At 35.4% G+C, this 24,199-nt stretch overlaps 1 protein-coding gene across 1 annotated transcript; it reads left to right on the top strand.

Annotated features, from left to right (window-relative positions):
• Positions 1 to 501: 501 nt before the first annotated feature.
• On the top strand, positions 502 to 12,715 carry LOC100135631 (UDP-glucuronosyltransferase 2A3-like). Its single transcript, NM_001173026.1, is given in 6 exon segments — positions 502 to 1,237; positions 4,357 to 4,505; positions 7,830 to 7,961; positions 9,420 to 9,507; positions 10,065 to 10,284; positions 11,521 to 12,715. Coding segments are annotated over 6 exon segments (1,593 nt in total). The 5' UTR covers positions 502 to 513; the 3' UTR covers positions 11,801 to 12,715.
• Positions 12,716 to 24,199: the final 11,484 nt, after the last annotated feature.

Raw genomic sequence — 24,199 nt, 5'->3', positions numbered from 1 at the left:
TAATTTCTTTAATAAATCTGTATGAGAGATTATTTGTCATTTTTCCTGCCAATGATCCTCTGTTCTTCCATAACATGTAAAAAAACTTTAGTATATCTCTCCTTTGACTGTAAAATTTGTCTATTGTCTAGATGAAATACAACCAATTTGAAAGCTATCATTATTTTTTTCTAGATGGATACACTACTGTAGTTCACTAATTTTACTTAAAATTGTTACACTTTTATATTTATATTTTATTTTCAAAACTGTTAATTTAAATATTAGTTTTTACCTATCATAATATTTAAAATTTTACTATAAGTATATGAAACCCATATTTTACAACTATTTATTTTGCCCCCTGAACCAGAGACAGATAGGAACACTTCCAACCAATAATGTTGACAACGTTCCCTTCTCTTGCATCCTTTCCTATGTCAGTAAGTTAATATTTGATTTTTTTGACATCTACATTGCCCCTTCACCCTCGTACACACATCTCTTCAGAGCAGTATGTTGGGAGAGGCCAGCATGGCTCCTGGGAAGTTGGCTTCTGCAGTCCTGCTGCTGCTGCTCTGCTGTGCCGGCTCTGGATTCTGTGGGAAGGTGCTGGTGTGGCCGTGTGAAATGAGCCACTGGCTCAATTTAAAGACTCTTCTTGAGGAGCTTGTGAAAAGAGGACATGAGGTGACGGTTCTGACTCTTTCAAACAATTTGTTTATTGACTACAACAGACATCCTGCTTTTAATTTTGAAGTGATCCCTGTACCAACTGACAAAAACATGTCTGAGAATATACTAAATGAGTTTATAGAACTAGCTGTGAATGTCATGCCAACAATGCCTCTCTGGCAATCAGGAAAACTACTGCAACAATTCTTTGTTCAGATAACTGAAGACTTAGGACTTAACTGTAGAAATACAGTCTACAACCAGTCGCTCATGAAGAAGCTCCGGGACTCCAAGTATGATGTGTTGGTTACAGACCCTGTGATACCCTGTGGGGAGCTGGTGGCTGAGATGCTTGGGGTTCCTTTTGTGAACATGCTAAAGTTCTCCATGGGTCATACCATAGAGAAATACTGTGGGCAGCTTCCAGCTCCACCTTCCTATGTGCCTGTTCCCCTGGGGGGACTCACAACCAGAATGACATTTATGGAAAGGGTGAAGAATATGGTGTTTTCAGTTTTGTTTGACTTCTGGATCCAGCAGTATGACTATAAGTTTTGGGATCAGTTTTACAGTGAAGCTTTAGGTAAGAGACTGAAATTTATGTTAAACTACTTTTCAGTGTCATTTAGGAAATGGAAGAAAAATGTTTTCAAAACTTCTACTTTCTCATAAAACTATAAAGAATAATGTCTGTTCATTAACATAATTAGGAAGGGAATTCAAGACTTCTTTTGCAATATAAAAAATAAATAAAAGCAAACGCTTTTATTTTTCAAGTGCTTTTGCAAGAGACCTTATACTTTACAGATATATTTTAAAAGCAAACAACTAAAAATCATGCAGAAAAACAGATTAATCCAATAAATGATATCCATTTTTGTCACATAAAAGACAGAAAATTCCTGTAGTACATGTGTTTCCTGGACATAAAATTTATTATTAGACAAGAAGTTTTAATGTCAGGTGCAATAGTAAGAAAATGTGGCTCAACTTCAGGATTAAACTGACATGAACTATTTTGAGCATGGTATTATGTATGTGATATATTATGTGGTCTGAACTTTATTCTATACATTTCAATGAATACATGATTGTTAGTATCCATGTAATATCACTTCTCAGTTAAGTACCTTATCTGTGCTTTATTTGAATTTGCTATATATCAAGGCATTATTAGATGAATAGAAAGATAGCTAGCTAGACTGATTATCTAACTCTCCTCTGTTCTTTGTTTGGATATTTTTTTCCTTATTTAACTGAAATAGTTTAAAATACTTTTCAACTAATATACCTTTAATACATATTTTTGATTTTTTTCATACTGAGATTTTTCACAGTACTGCAAGATGAAAGATTTGACTTAAAATTTTTATTTTTTGCCTTTTTGTATTAGACAGTTCTATTTGTAACTTATTATTAGTAGTAAACATTATGCACAAATATTGAATATTGCTGATGTCTAAAATGACCTTTGTATTTTTCTCTTTTTCCTGTTAATAAGGTGATTAATATATAATTATTTTAAATTTTAATCATTTTTTCATATCTTATAACCAATCTTCCTTGAATCATTTTATATTAAATGTTAATCATTTTATATTAAAATTGATTTTTAATTTTTATTTCTATTTTACAAATAGCCATTTCACAATTACATCACCTACTTCATTTTTCTTAGTTTTCTCTCTCTCTCTCTCTCTCTGTTTATTTATTTACTTATTTACTTAATTATCTGTTTGAGATAAGGTCTGTATGCAATTCAGTCTGGTCTTGAGCTCATTTTTTTAGCCCCACCTAGTCTTGATTTTGCCGTGATCCTGCCTCAGCCTCCCAATTGCTGGGATTACAGGTGTGCACCACAATACTCAGCACATTTTACTTTTTAAAACTGGAGATTTTACATATTAACTTTTACACATGACATTTGAAAGAACTTAATACTTACGTTGTAATAGGTAGCTATCTGTATCAATAGAGGTAACATGACCTATGCTACAAGATTAGTAACTGTAAACTCTTATCTATATCCATGACAGGAAGGTCTGTCTATATATAAAATTTTCCTTTATAATCTTGTAATCAAAAGCCATCTCTGTAGGTTAATCATATAGCCTTAAAATAATAGACTACAATATGTATTCAAATTTAGTAATAATACAATTTTACATTTATATAAAAAAGCACTATATAAATAGAAATATAACCATACATACTTATCCACTGTATTTATAAGTACTACATATGAATAATACAATTACAAGAAATTCAGTTAATAAGTATTTAATTGAAATAATGAATTTGTTAATTATACATCGACATATTTATGCATATATATTAATTGTACAAATGTAATTCTAGAAAATATAATTAGACTATTGTACACAATGTTTTTAACTATATTATATAAATAATATAATTAAGAAAATAATTAAGGATAAATTTTAATTTAGCATTTTTCATAATCCCTAAATAAAATTTTTAAAATACCTCAAGAAATTGTTTGCCAAGATGTTTATATTTTTGATAAAATTTATTTTCTTTTGATTTTATTGACTTCATGTTTGCATTAGTCAAACCAGTGTTTTAAATATGAAATTTTAATGGATAATTTAAGGAAGAACTCTCTTAACTTTTCATCTAGAATTTATATACAGAAATGTAAATAGGTCATTTACAATTAAGGCGGGTGTAGCATGGTTGAAATAAGGCATCTAGGTGGCATAAATAAATTGCTGTAGAATATAAGGTGAAATCCTCACCCAATTTTTGGCAGTTCCAAACTGAGCATTCTTGGGCAATGCTAGTTCATTGTTAAACTAAAGCATGAGGCCATAAAAATGTATGCATGTATTCAAAAATTATTAAATGATGAATATAAAAACAGGCTACAGTTTTAGTTGTTTATGATCATCACTATTCCTAACTAGACCATAAGTTAGAAAGGAGTATCCTTTTAATTTTTTAGTTTGAGAACACAGTTTTTATATATAAAGATAATTCCTTTTATTATTCACAAACACATTCTTCTTCACAAAACTGTGACACTAATAACTAGAAATATGTCTCTTAAGAAACATTATTTAAGAGCAGCATTAAGTATGTAATATTGGTGATGTTTCTGTATTTATCTCATATCTCCAAGAGGTGTATATTGAGTCTAAATTAATGAGGGACGTCTTATTTTTATGAAGTAGAAGAAAGACAGATCAATTTGGAAGATGTGATTTGATTCATGAGGAAATGATGAACTGCTTTTTGTTGTGTCTATCAATAGTGTGTGTGACCACTGACTACCAAAACCTGTAAAACAAATGCATACTCCTGAATGGAAACTGAAAAGTAATTGAGGGTGGTGAGTTGGGGCCTATTTGAGGGAGGAATTCTTCTGCCATTTAATTAGGAAGCAATACTTAGTGCTAAACTTATCAATAGCTATAGGTGTATTTAAATTTTGCATTGTTTATTGTCAAATGACACATATTTCTTTTCATTCACTACCCTTCATTCCCACTTTATCCCTTTGGCTCACATCCTGTCCTTCCTCTCCCACTCCTCTTCCTGCCCCATCTTCTCCATTTTAACATAAAATTATTTTAGAAGTCCTCAATTTTTTCTGTAATGGCTGGTAAGGAAATTATTGGTAATTTTTTCACCAGTAACAATATATACTAATTTTCTCAATCTGAATTTCATTTTCTTCAGGAAGACCAACTACATTATGTGAGATTATGGGTAAAGCTGAAATTTGGCTAATCCGGACATACTGGGATTTTGAATTTCCTCGTCCATATTTGCCTAATTTTGAATTTGTTGGAGGACTGCACTGCAAACCTGCCAAACCTTTACCTAAGGTAAATCTATGATGATGAATGTTTTATTCACATTAAAATACTTGAATTTCCTTTAGTGTGCAGTATCAATATGGGGATGTTTTGCTGAATGTCTTAAAATGTCTCTGCAAATTTATTTCCCTCAGCACTGTCTCTTTTGTCTACTTGTAGTGAGAGATGAAATGTTTCCAGAAATATACCAAAACTATTTGTATCTAGAGTTTGCATACGGAAGTAGAGAGATGGAAAGCCAGGCATGGAGATCACTATGGAGATGGTAAAGGGAGAATTACCAAACAGTTTAATAAATAATGATGTTTTCATGAGAGCTCTTGGTGAATTGCATAGATTTTGAGAAGAGAAAAAAAATTGCTCACAGAAAACACTGAATCTGACAGCACTCCAAGATTTCTAAGTTTAGGAACCTACTTAAATAGTGTTGACTTTGCTATCTGAGGAAATAATCAGTGGAAAAAATATTTGGAGTTGAGCGTGATAAGGGTAGACTCTGATCTGTTTACTTCTAGGAGCCAAAGACATTGCTAGATGATTTCTAGAAATACTATGGGTAGTAAATGACCTGTGTCCACAGACAGCATTAGAAATCACATGGAGTCTTCAAATTAAGAGACTCAATTATTTTTTGGATTATTCATGACTGTGAAGTCACAACTTCACAAAAAATGAAAGACATAGAAAATATTTCAAAGTACTCCATTAATAGCAAGATGACAGTAATGTTGATAGAGCAGTACTGAGAAGCAAAAGAAAGCAACAGAGTAAAATAAAGTAACAGCACTGCATCAATTATTAATAGGGATCGAGGAGGCAAATACTCATTTACTTGGTTTTGAAGTCCATGCGTAAAATCTCTTTAGAAGTTTGAAGGTTGAAGTTTGTTCCCAGGAGAATTTTTGATTTCTGTTTAGGATAGAGAAGTCATATATAAACATAAAGTTTCATTTCAGGGTGCTGGTTGTATTTTACCAAGTTCTGGGTGTAAATTTATTGAGTATGGTTGAATAGGATTTAATAAAGCAACAGGTAAAAATACGTGGCAAGAAACATGACTCATGTGTAGGTACTGGATAATACTCCATGACCCATATGATGTCCACCTTCTACCCTTGCTCCCCCCACACACACACCTTCAGAAGGCAAGTCAAACATGTTTCATAAGAGTAATAATTGATTCCATTCCAAAATTGGCTTATTTACTGGAATAGATTGAGCAATATCAATGAGAGCAGTGGATTAGAACTGGGATCGAATCATCAGTCTATAGAAAGAAGAAATAATAAGAGGTCAAAGTGATAGTAGGGGAGTGGAAAAAAGGAATCCCGTTATGCATAGAAACAAATTTCATATTATATATGTGATCGTTATGTATACTTAAGACATACCAACAAAATTAACTAATCAAAAAAAAATAGAGACTAACTTAAAAAACCCTATTAAGATCCTATTTAAAAAAAAAAACAGTGTGGGGGATATGTATCCTTCTGTGTGTGTTATTTTCATCAGTGTATCATCATTTGGATGTGAACAAATTGGCAAAATACAAAATACCAGGACTCATGAGTATTGTTCTGCCTTTAGCTAGCCTTAAAATAGCCATCTTCTTCCACTGAAGGTTGCATCCTCACCTAATATTTAGAAGTACATTTATCTCAGTGTGACTACAGTAGTTGCAGACAAAGGACAATCAGGGATGCATCTCTGAATGGGGAGTTTATGGAGAACCCTCTGTGAATCCTTCCAATCCCACACTTTGCAATGTGTTATTTACAAAACTGTAAATGATGACTCATGAAATTTTTTGTTTCAAGATCTTATGTTTTATTTCAAATCAATAGACTACAACTAGCATCATTCTAGGTGGTATTTTTTAAATCAACATGGCAAGAATTGCTGCCTCACAAATATCACTATAATAGGAGCAGATTAACTGTGATGTGATATTACCATATATAGTATTTCTAATAAAGTTTTTCTTAGCCTTATTAATAATATAAAAAACAACATTGAGAAAATTAATTTGGTACAGTGCCTAAAATGAGAATAGATAAATTTGTTAATCATTCTTTCTCTCACATGGGAATAATTTTCATAGTTGTCTCATTATTAAAGTATGCTACTAACACATAATGGAGAGGGTAACTTTGAGAAGTTAGGACATGAATTTACTACATCTTGCTCATTTCTGTCCTAGCACCTTTACTGTCTTTCTTTCCCTTTCTAACTCATTCACTTCCTCCTCATCAAGAGTCTAGTGCTTTCTTCTGTCATCTCTTTCTCTCTCTCTTATCTCATATAAAAGAAAACATTCAATTTTTAACTTTCTAAGTCATCTAACTTGCCATTCTCTAATTCCATCCATTTTCATGCACGTGACACGATTTCTTCTTCCCTGTGGCACTATTCCATTTTGTATATGCATCACATTTCGAACTATTAGTCTATTCATGGGAATACTATTTCCATAATATTTCCATAGCTTAGATACTGTGACTTGCACTGGTGTAAACTGGATATTCATGCATCACTACAGTATTCTGATTTTAGTTGTTTCTGTAATATAACAGGAAGTGAAATTACATGGGTTGCTCAATGTTTTTGAACTCTATAATGATTTCCATAGTGGATGTATGAGTTTGAATTGTCAACAGCAATCCAAGAAGGAAGGTCCTTCTACCCCCGTATTCAAGCTGGATTTCATGGTGGTTTATTTATTTATTTATTTATATTGTTAAAAGTAGTTATTTTGATTGGGTAATGTGGAAACTAAAAATCATTTGATTTGCATTTCTCTGGCTGATAAAGTTGTTGAAGGTTTTTCCATTTGTAAGTCTTCTTTTGATAAGTGTGTATTCAGATTTTTTGACATTTTGAGGGGTGATTTCTAGCGTTAATTGCCTTGAAATAGTCAATATATTATAGAGAATAACCCTGGAAATTAATACCATTGACAATAGATTTACAAACATTAAATATATAACAATCAATTTAAACAAGAGGGCAAAATTAAAAATAAATTATAAATAAATAATTTTGTTTAGTCTTCCAGCAATTTGAAAGTTACTGGTTTTTTTTAGCAATTCTTCACCCATTTTCATTTTATTTTAGTGTATTATGAAGATTAAGAATGAAGTTCAAATTTTCCTCTATGTGTAAACCTCAGTATCCCCAGTTGTGTCTGTCACAGTATCTGTCAGTTCTCCAGCACATACTTTTTGTCCATTTGTCAAAAATAAGATGTTTGTAGATGCATGTGCCTGTTTGTGTCTCCTCCTGCTATCCTTGCTCCACTCCCATCTTTTTAATGGAGAGAAGTGATGTCTCCAGGAAATGGAAGAATTTGTCCAGAGTTCAGGTGAAGATGGTGTGGTGGTGTTTTCTCTGGGGTCCATGGTGAAAAATCTCACAGAGGAAAAAGCCAATCTCATTGCTTCAGCCCTTGCGCAGATTCCACAGAAGGTCAGTATACCCTCTGGCCCTGCTGAACAGCTTATACTAGATGTTGAGAAATGAGAACAAATTGTACTCTGTCCTGCGAAAAGTTAAATTCACTGTGCACTGAGCATAACTGACAAAAGCTTTAAACAGGAACATGAATAACATTAAAATAGGAAGTTTAGTCACATGTCATCATCTGCCACATTGATCACTGTCACATTGATATTACTATGGAAACATACTTCAGTGATCACATATGTTTAATGGAACATAGGCGAAAGTATTAGGCTATTCTAAATATTTTCATTGGAGCTAACTACTATAAAAGTTATTACTGCTGTGGTCCCAAAAAACAAATTATACATTGAATAGAGGAGAAATGCTCAATAAATTACTCCATATTTATGCATTTTATATTCTATCAAGTCAAAATTGAATTTAAAGTAGAAATCTATATTTCCTTATATTTTCAATTGAATATTCTAAGGTTAAAATTAGTTGAAATTCTAATATAATTGCTAAATAGTGTGATTTTTCTAATTTATGCTATTGAAGTAATCAGAAATTATAATCTTCAATTCTTTCCATTCATGTATTTGTTAACTTTCATACAATGTACATAAGTCCATGTTCTAAATGTGCATTTTAAGATAGAGGAGACATTACTACATCTATATTTTTAAGCTTTTCACCTTTTAGTTTTGGATTTAAAAGTTACCTTTCCCAAGGGAAAAAAATACTATGCAAATTTCATTAGAATTTAAGCAAAATATGTTTTTAAAATGTAACATAGACAAATAAAATAATTCTGCTCAGTTAAGCAAAAGGAAGGAGAGATGCAGGAGAAGGAAAGGAAGTGAGAAAGCAAGAAAGAATGAAAGGAAGGATGTAAGCAAAGAAGAAAGAGGACGATAGAAAGAGAAAGGACACAAGAAAGTAAGGAGAGAGGGATGCATGAAGACAGAAATGGAAGAAGAAGAAAGGAAAGAGGAAGGGAAACATGGAGTGGAAGAAGAAAACACAAGATTCACGGAACCTAAAGAAAAACTTGGTCGAAGTATTACATTTGAGAGCAAATATGACTAAATTACATTTAATAATCAATCATAGCATACATGTTTTTCTGCATGTCTTAAATCCTCATATGCCACTCCATTGTTTATTTTCTACTTTCATATGTGATTGAACTCCAAACTGCATTTAAATGATTAATATCAAAATAAGAGCTGTGTATTTCCTAAGTCATAAATACCAAAATAATAGTACTGCCCATAGCAGCATATTAGTGCAGTCTTTTCCAACAAGTAGATATAAGCAGTCTAACTCTGTATCTTCACGTTTGCAAATTATTACTAAAATTTCCTCCCCTCAAATATCACTTGAAACATAATGACTGTGATTTCTTAATAATTCTGCAGCATTAGCACACTCGCAGGTTTTCTATTTTGACTTGCACAGTTACATCACTGTCTCCCACAGGTTTTATGGAGATACAAGGGAAAGAAGCCAGCCACTTTAGGACCCAATACTCGGCTGTTTGATTGGATTCCCCAGAATGATCTTCTTGGTAAGACTCTGAGAGGAGAAGAGCTGTGCAGTTGGACAGCAGATGAATTCAGCAGTGATTTAAGAGCAAGAGCATTAACCACATTTAACTTCTTGAACATTTTACCTTTGAAATACAGTTTTAACGTAGAGATAATGAACTGGCCATTAATTTTACTGATGTAAGCTTTCTTTGGTTCCTACAAGAGCAACTTTAGTTGAGAAGCTCATCAGCCTTGGAGTTTCCATTGTATGTAATCACCCTTAGTGAGGCCTCCCTTATAGAAAGGAAGGAGCTAGGTTCTGCTCCTGTTAGCATTACACCTTTCTAGGGTAACAATGTCTTCAGCATCTGTAGAAAATATTGCCTTCATTGACTTATAAAATTCCTAGAGGGTAGGGATTTACCTCAGCGGCATAAGCTCCTCCCTTGTCATAGCGAGGTCTTGAGTGCGATCCCTGGTAACAATAAAAAAGAAAGAAAGAAATTCCATTTGCTTTTTCTCTCTCTTAAATTCTTCTAATGTGTTATTTGTGGATCCACACTTATTTCTAAGACTAAACCTATTTCTAAACCAGGCCACCCCAAGACCAAAGCTTTCATCACTCATGGTGGATCTAATGGGATATATGAAGCTATTTATCATGGGGTCCCCATGGTGGGAATGCCCATATTTTCTGATCAGCCTGACAACCTCGCTGGCATGAAGGCCAAAGGAGCAGCTGTGGAGGTCAACATGAACACAATGACAAGTGCAGACCTGCTGGGTGCCTTGAGGACAGTCATCAATGACCCTACGTAAGTACTGCTGTTATGAAGACTGACCTTCCATCCATCATGATTTGCATTCTGCTGGTAAATTTGGATCGTTTCATATCTTTGTAATTAGTTTACTTGTCGGTAATGTAATAAGCTAACGCTAGTATATCTACTATGGAATCACTTATTTAACTTCAACTAGTTATGTGCTTTGTTAAGATTGGGAAACTCAGAAAAAGGAGATCGAGGAGGATATCAAAAAGTGCAAAGATTATACCTTGCTTTTGGGTAGGAAGTACCAAAATAATGAAAATGGCTGTACTCCCCAAATTGCTACCCAAATAAATGCATTTCCAATAAAGATACCATTAGCATGCCTCACAAAACTAGAGAAAAATTCCTAAAATTCATTTGGAATCTAAAATACTAAAAACAATTCTTAGCAAGAAATGCAAGGCAGGGGAAATTACAATCCCTCACTTAGAATTAAGCTGCAAATCTACAATGATAAAATCCACTTAGTATAGGGAAAAAAAGAACTGAATGCATAAGAAGATGCAGAAGCAATGCTGAACACAATCAATCACCTTATCTTTAACAAGGTGGCCAAGCACATTTATTGCTATTGTGCTTCTCTTAGGGACTATAATAATGGAAACATGTTTTTCTTTACTTTTCCAACTCAAAGTATATGCAGTTGGATATTCCATATTGTAAATTATCCTTGCATTTTCATTTAGTGATGATCTGGCTGACAGAGATAAAATTTTTAAATTATAAATATCAAAATTATGAGAAGTAAATTAGTAAATTTAATTTAGAGTAAAAAAGTAATTAGTAAAAAGATCTCAGAACCCATAAAATGACACATAAACATTTATGTAAGTTGCCTATTTCTGTAAAACAAACTATTTAGAGGTTAATGGCTATGATATGGATGTTTTAAATGGCATTCCATAATTCTAAATCATTCATCATTGTGGCTTTAGAACATTGCTGGATACTATAGTTTACACAAATTTTTAACAGGAAAACTAAGCCATACATATAGAACTGAATAGTCTTTATTTTCCTTTGACTGCGTTTGGGATCATTGGGTTAGGAACATATTTCTTTCACACATTCTTGTCTTTTTCTACCTGTAAAATTCTAAGTTAACAAAACTACTGCAATAAACTTTTTCAGAATCTCTGTTTGACTTTTGACTCCTATAACAACATATGTCACATACTTACATTCAATGAAAGCAATCAACTTTTTCTATTCTCCCTCTAGTTATAAAGAGAATGCCATGAAGTTATCAAGAATTCACCATGACCAGCCAGTGAAGCCCCTGGACCGAGCAGCTTTCTGGGTTGAGTTTGTCATGCACCATAAAGGGGCCAAGCACCTGCGGGTTGCAGCCCATGACCTCTCCTGGTTCCAGTACCACTCTTTGGATGTGATTGGGTTCCTGCTGGCCTGTGTAGCAAGTGCTATATTGCTGGTCACAAAATGTTGCTTATTTTCCTTTCAAAACTTTATTAAGATAGGAAAGAGAATAAAGAAGGAATAGATCATTCTAAATTGTTTAAGTGCTGAACTGGGCTGTCCAATTAATTTCAGCCCAAAAGAGTTCACTGAGAACCCAACCTAATCTTATTTTTAAATATCCTTTTTTATTTCTGTGAACACTGAGGATATTTTTAACAAATGTTAATAAATTTTGGAAAAATTATTCATATTCATGTGGTTTGTGTTGGTGTCTTTCCTAGAGAGAAAGTCTAGGATTCAACATGATTATTTTTCTTTTGCCTTTTCCCCTGGTGCTTTACCAAGGATTTATTAATCTTAAATACATTCTATTCACAGTACTATTAAAATTTGATTTCAAGATATATATGAATAATGTTTAGAATCCTTGGAAACCACACAATGTACATGAAATTTGATGAGTGGAGGGAACACACAAGATTCACACTTCCACTTCTCCATAGAACATAAAGTCAAGGAATCACCATCACAAGACATCAGTGTATTAGGGAAGAGTAATGGTTTTCTTTGATAATAAAGCAACCTATTTAGTTTGCCAGACATTATGGGAATTTATAAATTTCACTGTAATAGTGTATCACATTATGAGAGATCTATCTCCATACTTTTTATTGAGCACATTTACATACAATCTACTTTCCTGCTAATTTTTCAACAAATTTTCTTGATTGCCCTTTGTGAATCATAGCCTTTGGTTCATTAAATTTCTAAAAGTGAGTGGATTTAATGATTGTTTTCCCTAATACAAAATGCTAAATTTCAACAAAATATTTGTTAACAACAGAAATATCAAAGTATATATGTTGTGAAATTTTTAACTTACAAAAATACTAATCAGCTAGTGTTAATGTTTTATTAAAAATTAGAAGAGTATAATATAGAATCAGTATTTATAATAATTTTAATTTTCTGTACAGAATAAAAATTTAGAATTTGAGACTATGCTATGTTATTTCCAAACTGGCTGGAATGAATTCAGTTGGTCAATTTGTGTTTTCAATATGTTATCCTAATATTTTGACCAAGAATATGGTAAAACATGATGTATTGGGTCCCAGGCTTAGGATTGCTGATCTGTCCAGTGAAAACATCATTGGAATAAAAGATGGGAAAAAAACATATATTTTAGTTACCTGGGATGCCAGAATCCTTAAAGCCCAATGACAGGTTAGGATGATGTAGCATGGAGTCTTTGGCTTTTATAAATGTACAGCTTGATTGGGGATGTGCTGGTGGGCCGCAGAGAGCATGAGGGTCAACTTCTGATGCAGTCATGGTTCAAGATTTGAGGAACAATTTATTTTGGAATATTACACTAGAGTAAATCAGCTAGTAACCAGATTTTCTGATAACTGTGATTACTGAGTGTCTTGGTTACTTTTCTCTTACTGCTGAGACAAAATACCTGACATTCACAATTAAGGAAGAATAAGATTATTTAATTCACCATTTGTAGAGTTTTCAATCTATAAATAATCCACTAGTTTCAAGACAGAATACTGTGAAAGAGGGGCAACATTTCCCAGTGGCAGGATACAGCAAAAGCAGGAGGAGTAAAAGTATCAAAAGGAGGAATCAGCCTCTTTTCCTTCTTTATACTGTATGGAGACTTCCCACCTCAGGGAGGGTGTACAGCATCCACACCTTCAATCCCATCTATTGAAAGTGAATCAATCACAAAGTCTGCATTCAGTCACCTCTAAAAATTCACTCCTCATGACTGCATGAGGCTTTGAGGGGGACACAAATCATAGCATTCCATCACTGTCTCCCCAAGGATTCATATATCTTCCTTTATGCAAAACATGTTTAGTTCATCTCCAAGTGTGCCACAGTCCTAACATTTTCAGCATTGCTGAAAAATTCAAGTACCAAGATATAACACAAAGTCTTAGCTTTGGGCCCTTGTACAGATGAAAAATTAAACCTTTCTAACATTCAGTGACAGAAAATAGACATAACCATTCCAAAAGGTACAAAAAAGAGAATACAAAGGAATGAGCCCAAAGCAAGCCTAACAACTAGCAGGGCAAACATTATATCCTATATTTCCATGTGGAATATCCAAAGCATTCTGCGGCAAGTTGTAAGCTCCAAAGCATTTGCATGATTCCAGCCTATTGTACCTCAGGTGTTGAACTCCCACAGTTTCTCTTAGGACAACCCTATTCCTTCAGGGTAGATTTCCTCAGACAATCCACAATGCTGGATTCTCCAAAGTGCACCTTTGGTTTACACTTACAGCTTCAAACATTGCCCTCTAAGGAACACACTGCCTGGCCATCTAGACCTTCTGAAATCTAGATAGAAGCCTTCTTAATCTCATAAATCTTGCATTCTGCATTCATCTAAAACTAGCAACACAAAAAAAGAGGCCAAGGTCTGTTGCCAGGTGGATGAATGGCCAGACTTTCTTATTTCTTGGCTATAGGGCTCAAGTACCTGGATTGTTGAACACTCTGAATATGAATCCAAACCTGAGGAAAGTAGGCCACCACTATTTTGGAACATGATGATCAGTAAATTTCTCCTCTCTGCAAAGTCTTCACTTTTTGTTGTTTTGAGGTTGCAAAGTCTGGAGACTTATAGCTTCTTTAATGCCTGAAGTCCATCTTTTGTTCTTCTATTACTTCTCAGCAGTAAAGATCTCCTCTGCTCAATCTTTGCAGTACAAAACTTTAGTGAAGCTTCCTTTCTGGAAAAATTCACAAAATTTGAATCATCTTGATGAAGTCTATCCTCATTATTTTCAACATAAATCTGGCTAAAACTCAACAGTAGCAGAAAACCATAATGATTTTACCATGAAAAATTAATAACGTGACAATTTTTAAAGTTTCAATATATAAAATTGACATGTACAATTCAATGTTATTTATTGTATTTTGAAATAAATATTTAAAAATGAAGTAAAAATTCCTTTTATAACATTAGAATAGATATGATATATAAGAAGTTGTTTAATTTAGAAGACAAAAGACCTGTGGCCAGAAGAGTATAAATATTGAGAAAAGAAATTGAAGCAGATCAAAATTAGAATTAGGGAGAATGTACCCCATGTCTATAGATTGGAAATTACATGCTGTTAAAATGCCCAAATTACTTACAGAAATACAGATTCAAAAAATTCAGTGAAATGTATTTTGATACTCAAAAATAATTTTCATAAAAATAGCAAAACTATTTCTAAGATAACATATCATAAATAATTCCCAAGTAGTCAAGAAAACATGAGTAACACAAAACTTAAGCCAATTAAATGCCTGACAAACAAATCACACTATAAAACACACTGAAGTAAATCAAACAGCATGTTATTGACAAAAAGTACAAGTTAAAAATACACACAAAAGTGATATCTTTATCTTTATATTCAGTGAGTCCTAAAGAAAATTTCTAAGTGTACACCATTGATTAAGAAGAATGTGTTTAACAAAATATTGCTGGAAAAAATATGTCCTCCTGTGAATAAGTAAAACTGACCTTAAATTCACAAAAATACAAAGAAAACAAGCTTAAATAAAGTGAAGATTTAATATAAATATAGCATAAAATGTAAAATTACTACATGAAAGGATATCTAAAAATGGTTTTTGACACTGGTCTGAACAATGACCCTTTCTTGAATATGACCTCAGAACCAAAGCCAACAAAATGAAAATTAAAATGTTTTAAGTTTCTACATGGCAAGGGAAGTAATAATCAATGAATAAAAAAGTTTAAGTATTGGATGAAATATTTAAAATCTTATGGCTGAATCTAGAGCTTGTGATTGGTTTATTCTCTAGTGCTGAAAATGGTGAATTTGAGTGCTACACTGTCCAAGGGTGGGTGCAATGCACATAATATAAGGGAGGAAACGAGTCTGCCTTCCTCACTTTTTGTTTTGGTTGCTCTTGGTATCTTATACCACCATTAAAATGCACCTCAGCCGTGCCACCCTGCCGTGGAGTCAACAGATTATGAGCTGAAACCTCTACAGACTGTGAGGCAAGTACACCTTTCTTCTTTAAATTTGGGTGTTAGATATTTTTCTCAGCAATGACAAAATTAAGCAAGATAACAGGTAATTAAAAATTAAACTCAGAATGTATTATCAACCTCCTGAGCCTAGTCCAGTGCATCTGGAAGCTGGGTGGTCACTTAACACAGGGAGTGATGGTCTCAAACTCTCCCCAGGCCAGTTGCCACACTCTGGAACTCACCTTGTGTGGCCTCAGCTCCCCAGGTTCTGATGCATATTAGTATTTTACTGTTTCTCTTGGTATCATCTTGAAACTGCTGGATTGCCATTTCATGCTGCTTTGTTATTTTAAAAGTTCTATTCTTTCATGGTTGCTAATTAGGATCCTGTACATCAAGGTCCAAAATTGTATCCTGAGCTTCATTTAAATTGTTTTGCCAGCTTTCAATAGATTTTTTTTGTTTCTTGGATGTCTTTTTGAATTTATTTCGTGAATTCTGCTTGTTTTCTATATTGTTCATTCAAAGTTTCATTGAGTTTCCCATGCTCTTGTACTTTATTTGTTTCTTCTTTAGCTGTGCTGATCAACTCCTTTACTAAGGTTGTTTTTTAAATGAGAGATTACTTCTAATTTGATTTCCACTATAGCCTCATGGAGTTGTTTTTTTATTTCACTTGTTATCTTTCCAGAGATTTCCTGTGTGTTACTGAAGTCCTCTATTTCAATGTCTCCTGTACTTGCTGCTGGTGGACTCGATGTTTGAGATTGCAGCTGTTTTTTCAGTTTGCCATTTTGTCCTTTCAGGTTAATATTTGGTTCTTCAATCCCCTAGTGCCAACTTGTAGTGTGTATCTTGGGCTCCTTCTGTAATGTTGATGTTTGTCGAACTGCTGGGTCCTACAATGAAGAGGTAGGCCAGTCCCTGAATTCCTCCTACAGGGCCTGTTGGGTGAGTCCTATGGTCTTCTTAGGCTTACGAGCCTAGGAGTACTGATGGAAATCAATCCCTAGTTCCTGCTGTTATTATGTCTTCAGATTGTTCAGAGTCACCAGATCTCCCTGTTTACAGTATTTGTCTCTGCTGGGACCGTGCTGTGTCTCTGGGTGTCCCACTGACCCCTTAATTTTCTCCAGGTTGGGAGACGTCTTGTTGGCACCTTCCTCAATGTACTTGATATTCTCAGTGTGGAGGAAGGACTCATCCACCCCCTTGCCAAGCTCAGCTATGGCCTACTTCTGGAGGGGGCTTCTCTATTGTTCTTGTTTACCCACTGAAGGTGCCAAACTCTAGTCCTATTTTAGGGGTAAACTCACCTCACTGATAGAAGCCCGCTGGGTTCTTCTTACTGAGTCTCTCCTCGATCCTGCATCTTTAGTTCTCTGCAGTCCAAGGTTCTGGGGGTGGTGTGGGAGCAGAAGATGAATAGCAATGCTAGGTCCAGGAGAAGGGGGGTTCCAAATGGCAATGGTGGGACTGCAGGGACGCACATCATGGGTTGGAGTTTGTAGATCCTGAGGTGGGTGGCCAGGACTACAGGACACAGGAGGGGCCTGATTCTGGCCCAGCCTTGTGGGCACTGCTGGCTGGTGTTCCCAGGTCCCACAGGTCACCTGCAGAGATGGTGGGAGTGGCAGGAGGGCTAGGTGCTTGTGCGGTCCCATGCGTGCCTCTGGCTGGATTTCCTGCGTCTCACAAGGTCTTCTGTGGAGATGGCTAGAGTCCCAGGAAGGGACTGCTCTAGCACAGCCCCATTCACACCTGTTTCTGGAGTTCCCTAGTCCACGAGATCATCTGTGGAGATGGCTTGAGTTCCAGGAGGGGCTCTGCTCTAGCACGGCCCCATGCACACTATGGTTGGAGTTCCTGGGTCCCACAAGGTTGTCTGTACAGACTGCATAAGTCGCAGGATGGGCCCTGGTCTAGCTTCTTTCAATGCGTGCTTCTGGAAGAAGTGAGGGATCCCACAAGGCCTCCTGCAGAGATGGCTGGAGTCCTAGGAGGGGCATGGATCTAGCACATACTTGTGTGAGCCATTGGCTGGAATTCCTAGGACATGAGAGGTAGTCTGTGAAGGAGGCTAGAGTCTTGCTATTGATTTTTGAGCATTGACTTTGTATACAACTACACTACTGAATTTGTTTATTATCTTTAGTAGTCTTTTAATGGAATTTTCTGGGTCTTCCATAATACAGTATCATGTCATCTGCAAGTAGTGATAATTTAATTTCTCCCTTTCCTATCTTTATTCCTTTTATTTCTCTTATCTGATTGCCCTTGCTAGTATCCCCAAAACTACATTGAAGAGTAGTGGTGATAATGAACATCCTTGTCTTGTTCCTGATTTTACTGTAAAAGCTTTCAGTTTTTGTCTATTTAGTATAATGTTGGCTGTTGGATTGTCAGAAGATGGCCTTTATAAGATTGAGGTAGACACCATGTATTCTGAGTTTCTGAAGAGTTTTTATCATAAACATTGGATTTTATCAAAAGCTTTTTCTGAATCTATTGAGATGATCATGTGGTTTTTGATTTTGGCTCTGTTGATGTGGTATATTACATTTATTGATTTGCATATGTTAAGCCATCTCTGTATTCCTGGAATGAGTCTCACTTGGTTGTGATGTACAATCTTCTTGATGATTTGCTGCATTCTATTTGTTAGTATTTTATTGAGAGTCTGCATCAGTGTTCATTAGTGAGATTGGCCAATAGTTCTTTTTGGTTGGATCTTTCTTCAATTTGGGTATGAGAGTAATACTTACCTCCAAGAATGACTTAGAGAGCATTGCTTCCTTTTCAACTTCTTTGAAGAGTTTAAGGAGTATTAGCATCAAATCTTCTCTAAATTTCTTATAGAATTCAGCCATGAATCCATCATGGCCTGGTCTCTTCTTTGTTGGTGAGTTTTAATTACAGTTTCAATTTTAATAGCTGATACTGGGTTCTTAAAAATTGCTATATTTTTGGCTATATTTTTGCTATATTTTGGCTGAGCTTTGTGAGTGCATATTTTTCTAGAAATCTGTCCATTTCCTCTGTATTTTCCACTCTGTGAATAGAGATTTTCAAGCAGGTATTCATGATCTTTTGAATTTGCATGCAATCTGTAGTAATTTCCCTCTTTTCAGTCCTTATTGCATGAATTTGGGTTTTCTCTTTCTTTTTCTTGAAGAGGTTAGTTGGAGGTTTGTGAATTTTTTTATTCTCTAAAAAAACCAGTTTTTAAATTCATTAATACTTTGTATTTTTTTGAGTTTCAATTGCATTGATTTCTGCTCTAATCTTTACAATATCCTCTCTTCTATGAGCTTTGGGTTTAACTTGCTGTTCTTTTTATATTGTTCTTTGTCATGAAAGTATCTTGTTTCTCCGTCAAGTTTAAATGCAAGTTTTGCACTAGGTACATCAGTCTGGGTTGAAAGTTGTTTTCTTTTCAGGATTTGAAATACCTTACTCTGAGATCATCTTGACTTGAGGGTTTATACTGAAAAGTATGCCATGATTCTAATCTGCTTTCCTTGATAACATGAGTTGTGTCTTTTCTCTAACAACTTTTAGCATGGTTAATTCACTGCAGTTCAAGGTTCTAGGAGGAGGAGTGGAAGCAGAAAATCAAGTGCTTGGTCTAGGAGATGAAGATTGTGGCCAAGGGCAGTGGCCATTGGCATGGTATTCCTCTGGGCTGGTGGGAGTTGCAAAGGAAGCCCAGTGGCATGGTGCAAGGTCTGATGGCAGCACAGCACTCCTCCAGGCCAGGGGAGGTCATGCAGATAGCATGTGGCGGCACAGACCAAAGGTCTGACAGCGGCACAGCTTTTCTCAGGGCCAGTGCAAGTCATGCAGGAAGTGCACAGTGGCACGGGTGCAAGGTCCAAGGGCCAAACATCTTTCCTTAGGGTTGGTTGGGGTCATGCAGGAAGCACGTGGCAGCATTGCACAAGGTCTGAGGGTGATCTGGCGATCCTCCAGGCCTGCAGGGTTTGCACAGGAAATGCACAGTGACTCAGGCACAAGGTCTGAGTGTGGTATGGCATTCCTCAGGGCCAGTGGGAGTCATGCAAGAAGAGCATAGTGGTGCAGGCTCCAAATTATTTCTAGCATGGGAATTAATTTTTGACTTTATAACTATTCAAAATAATGAGAAAACAACCATACCACAGAAATTATATGCCCAGAGGAATAAGAAGTACATTTTGTTTGAATACTTAATCATTCAGTTGAAAAGCCTTGTTTGCACTCTAATATTGATGGGAAAAAGACATTAGTGTAAAAAGTGGAGGTTTTAATGTAACAAGAACTGGAAATTGATTGTTTTGCTGGCTTAGGAGAACATAATCCATTACAAAAGAATTAAATAAAAACAAACAAAAATTTGAAACAATGTGTGGTGATAGATGTGAAATTCACTTTAGTATAGTTTGCTTTTAAACTCTCTGTATGTATACTAAACATTGTAATATGTGCTTCAAATACACACAAAAGATTACTTATAAATATCTGATGAATGATTGTGCTAAAATAAAATAAAAAATAAACTATTCTGAAAGTTAGTTTTAGTATATCATATTTTCACCTGCTGCAGCCTTTTCTTGATGCCTCTTGTAATTCTCCTGTGGCTCCTTTCATTCTACTTATCGGCTATCCCAACACATTGCATTATTGCTTAAAGTTTGGATAAATCCTTTCACTAAATCCAATGACAAAACTATATTCAGGAACAAACTATTTATCATTGATAATTTGTTCTAGAAACTATACTCATGTTTATATCCAAATGCATCTTTGGCTATCTTGTGAGAATTTATATATAAATATTCTATGGATAAAACAAATCTTCAACCCTCGTCAAGGATTATTAATGACATTTTCTTAACACTGGCCAAATTTGTAGTTGATATTATATTGTAAAACAATAGAAAAATTGTTTCTTTCATGAAACAAAAATATTTTCCCCCAACAAAAAGTATCCAATAGGAATGGCATATTTGATGACATCATAGATGTCATTGGCTCCAGCATGATTTACAAAATCTTTGGTTTTTGAATGAGTTAGTGTGACTATTAATCATGGTTAACTTAATCAACATAATGAAATTCTAGTAGGTTAGTGCAGTTCTGGATGTCTCAGTGACTGAAATATAGATCAGCAAACTGATGGTAGAGGATTTGATTTTGAATGGCAGTGACACATAGGCTTGCGACATGGATGAAATAAAAAATAGAAAGAAATGTGTGCCCTTTTTTATTTTAAAGAAAAAAAAGCAATAAGAACAATGTTCAAGAATTGCAAAAGTTATCTTCCTAATTTGTAAAGGTGGCAGGTTACTATTTGTTTCAGTACTCAATCATTTGATCTTGTACTGTGGTGATGATTACGACCTCACACTATCATAGAGTTGTCATAGATGGGAAAAAACAAATATGTCACACATGATATTTTGGTTAAAGTATTGCAATTAACAATAGCAGTACTTTCAAGTACAGCTTAACTAATAACAATCTATGGTGAACTACTACCTCTGATCATGGGAGAAATCTTAAAAACTATATAACAAAGTGAAGCACACATAATTTATTTATACACAGTGATTTTTCTTTTATTCAAGTGCTTTTATCTTTCTGTGGGGGCAGGGAGGTTAAGGTCAATAGAGTACAGGACAAAGTGATGAGTGAAGACAAATTTAGTAGAGTCAAGGCTAGAGATCAAAAGATGATCATCTAAATTTTGGAAAATGGAGGACACAAAGGGAAAGAATGAAATAGAATGTGAACGAGAAAAGAGAAAGAATAGAGACAATGTTTACTCACTTGAAAGTTTAAAATCAAGAAGTAGTTGAGGAAGCAGAGAAAGAGAATCAATAAAAGAAAATGAAAAAGGAGGGTAAGAAACTATCATAGTGAAAAAAAGGACAAATGGGAACAAAAGAAGAAGAAGGAGGAGGAGGATGAGGAGGATGAGGAGGAAGTGGAGGAGGAAGAAGAAGAGAAGGAGGAGGAGGAGGAGGAGAAGAAGAAGAAGAAGAAGAAGAAGAAGAAGAAGAAGAAGAAGAAGAAGAAGCAGAAGCAGAAGAAGAAAAATAAAGGGGGCCATAGAGGGAGAGGGGGGAAAAGCCCAAAAATAACAATAAAATACAAAATGAAACAAGATGAGATTCAGCAAGACAGGAAAATGATAACCAATCAACAGGGGAGAATAAAAGTAGTAAAACACCTTTGGGGTTTGCAGTTCTGTGGTAATGTCCTTGTAAATTCCCAGAACCATGCTGGGTAGGGAACTGGTATTGGTTTTGGATGTGTGGACTGGGGCTGGTCTTCTGTTGCTAGTGTTCTCCAGACCCTAACTGCTGTCTTCTGGCTGCTGCTTCAGACACTTCCATGTTGCTGGTCCCACTGATTTACTCCACCCTCCAAAGGGGTGTTTGTGCTCCTATTTCCAGTCCTTGATGTTCTGTGTCTCAGAGAGTACCAGTCAGTCTGCCCACCAAAAGCATGTGTGCATCTGTACCTCAAGGTTTTCAGTTGTGAATCTGTTAACTTATACAAACCGTCCCACTACAGAGATTTTTATCTGAAAATTAGTTCCAATTCATCTTAGCTAGTTTAAAACAAATATATAAAATCTATATACAAAAAGAGGGAGGCTTTAGATAATAATAGTTTTGATGTTTAGACTCAAATCAGTAAGAAATATATTTATTAGGTTAAATGTGTGCAGTCTTATTACAGTGATGTTGTTTTCAGGTATTCAGAAATGATCACATTCTCTTTTGTCATTTTTGGTTTCCATTGTAGAATTCCTGAGGGCCCATTAAGAATGTTTCAGAAAGTGGTTAAACCTCTTTACCAACTTCACTAGCACAAAGAAACCCACAAGTATGGGCACAAGACATTCATCATATACTTTAAGTGTCACAGGAAAATTTGTTTGATAATTTATCTTAATTTTGGAATTGGACTATTCAGTGTGTTTATCAGAGGACTCTTTTGAGAAAGTTGGTAAGACTTTAATAATCCTAATTACAAGGATAGTCAAGATTTATTCATTTAGAAAAGAGAAAATCTGGATTGCTCTCATCATGTGGAGCCTGCAAATATCTGGAATAGTAAGGTGGAAAACAAAGGTGATGATAGGGCCATGTTCTGGTAGCGAATTCAGTGAATCAATAAAATATGTCTCACAAAGACACTGCTTCTTACCAACCAAGCTAAAACCTCTACATATGTCATGGTTTATGTCTGTGGCCCCCAAGCCTCATGAATTTGCATTGTACATTTGTGATTGGTTCATTGTATAGTGCTTGGATTGATGGTGTCAGTGCTACACCCACATAGGGGTGAAGCCAGGGTGTAATGTAATGGCAGAAAGAAGGTGTGTATTGCTCTTTTGCTGGTTTCTGCCTTGTTGTTTGAACTGCCATGAGCTGTGGACCTGCCATGCCACCCTGCCTTGGAGCCAACTGAGTATGGATTGAAACCTCCAAAATCTATAATAAATAAACCTTTCCTTTCTCAACTTGGTACATCAAGCATTTTGTCTCAATGACAAGTAAAATGTAGCCGAGACAGAATTTGTTACTGAGGAGTGGGGTTGTTGCTCTGACTATACCTGACAATGTTTTCTCAGAGTCTGGAAATGACTTGTGGGCAGAGTTTGGAATGGTTCAGACACATCACCTGGATGCATAGAGCTGGAGCAGCTTAGGCTGTTCTGTAGAGGAGATTCTGGTCAGAGCTTAGGAGATCAGAAGGCTAATAGAAAGCCTGATGGTAAAGACCAGGCTTGGGAGGTTTCTGCTGGGAAAAAGGACTGATTTGATTGTTGGACTGCCCATGACATGTGTTATGGCTCAGCAGAAAATTTGTCTGCATTTTGCTTATTCCCAGAGACTTTGCCCAAGATTGAGACTAAGGACAATGGACTGATTAATCTGGAAAAGGAAATTTCCAGGCAGTCAAATGTTGAGGCTGTGGCATGGCTATTGTTGGGGGCTTTTAGTCAGCTTTATATTGCAAATTCAGAGCAAAGAGCCCAGCAGGATAATTTACAATGCTGTGAGTTTGGCCAGAAGAAAAGCTCCAGTAAAGCTGTGGATTGTAAAGACAGAGTTGAGACTTTAATTGCTGAGGACAAACAGAGAGATAAGAAAGATGGCCCTGGGCCATCCCAGGAAGCAGGGAGTCCCTAGCCTTTGCAGCCTCAAAACTGCAAAAATGAAAGAATTTGCTCAGAGGAGAAAGTTACAGGCACCATGCTTCAGAATGGTGATGGGGGCCACATGTGGTTCCAGAATGGTGGCAACATATAGAAGCTTTTCTTCACAATCAGATTCAAAGATCACAGAGATCCAGGCAATCAACCCCTACATCAAGAGAGAGAAAAGACTGGCTACTGCTCCAGCTGGCAGCAAACCTTGGCAGCATCCACATGGTTCTGATATTTGGTACAAGGAAAATG

Source organism: Cavia porcellus, unplaced genomic scaffold (genome assembly GCF_034190915.1).
Source record: "Cavia porcellus strain 051 isolate PalLab524CR breed Dunkin Hartley unplaced genomic scaffold, mCavPor4.1 scaffold_30, whole genome shotgun sequence".
Classification (NCBI taxonomy): Eukaryota; Metazoa; Chordata; class Mammalia; order Rodentia; family Caviidae; genus Cavia; species Cavia porcellus.
This window is presented reverse-complemented; position numbering and strand designations above follow the sequence as displayed.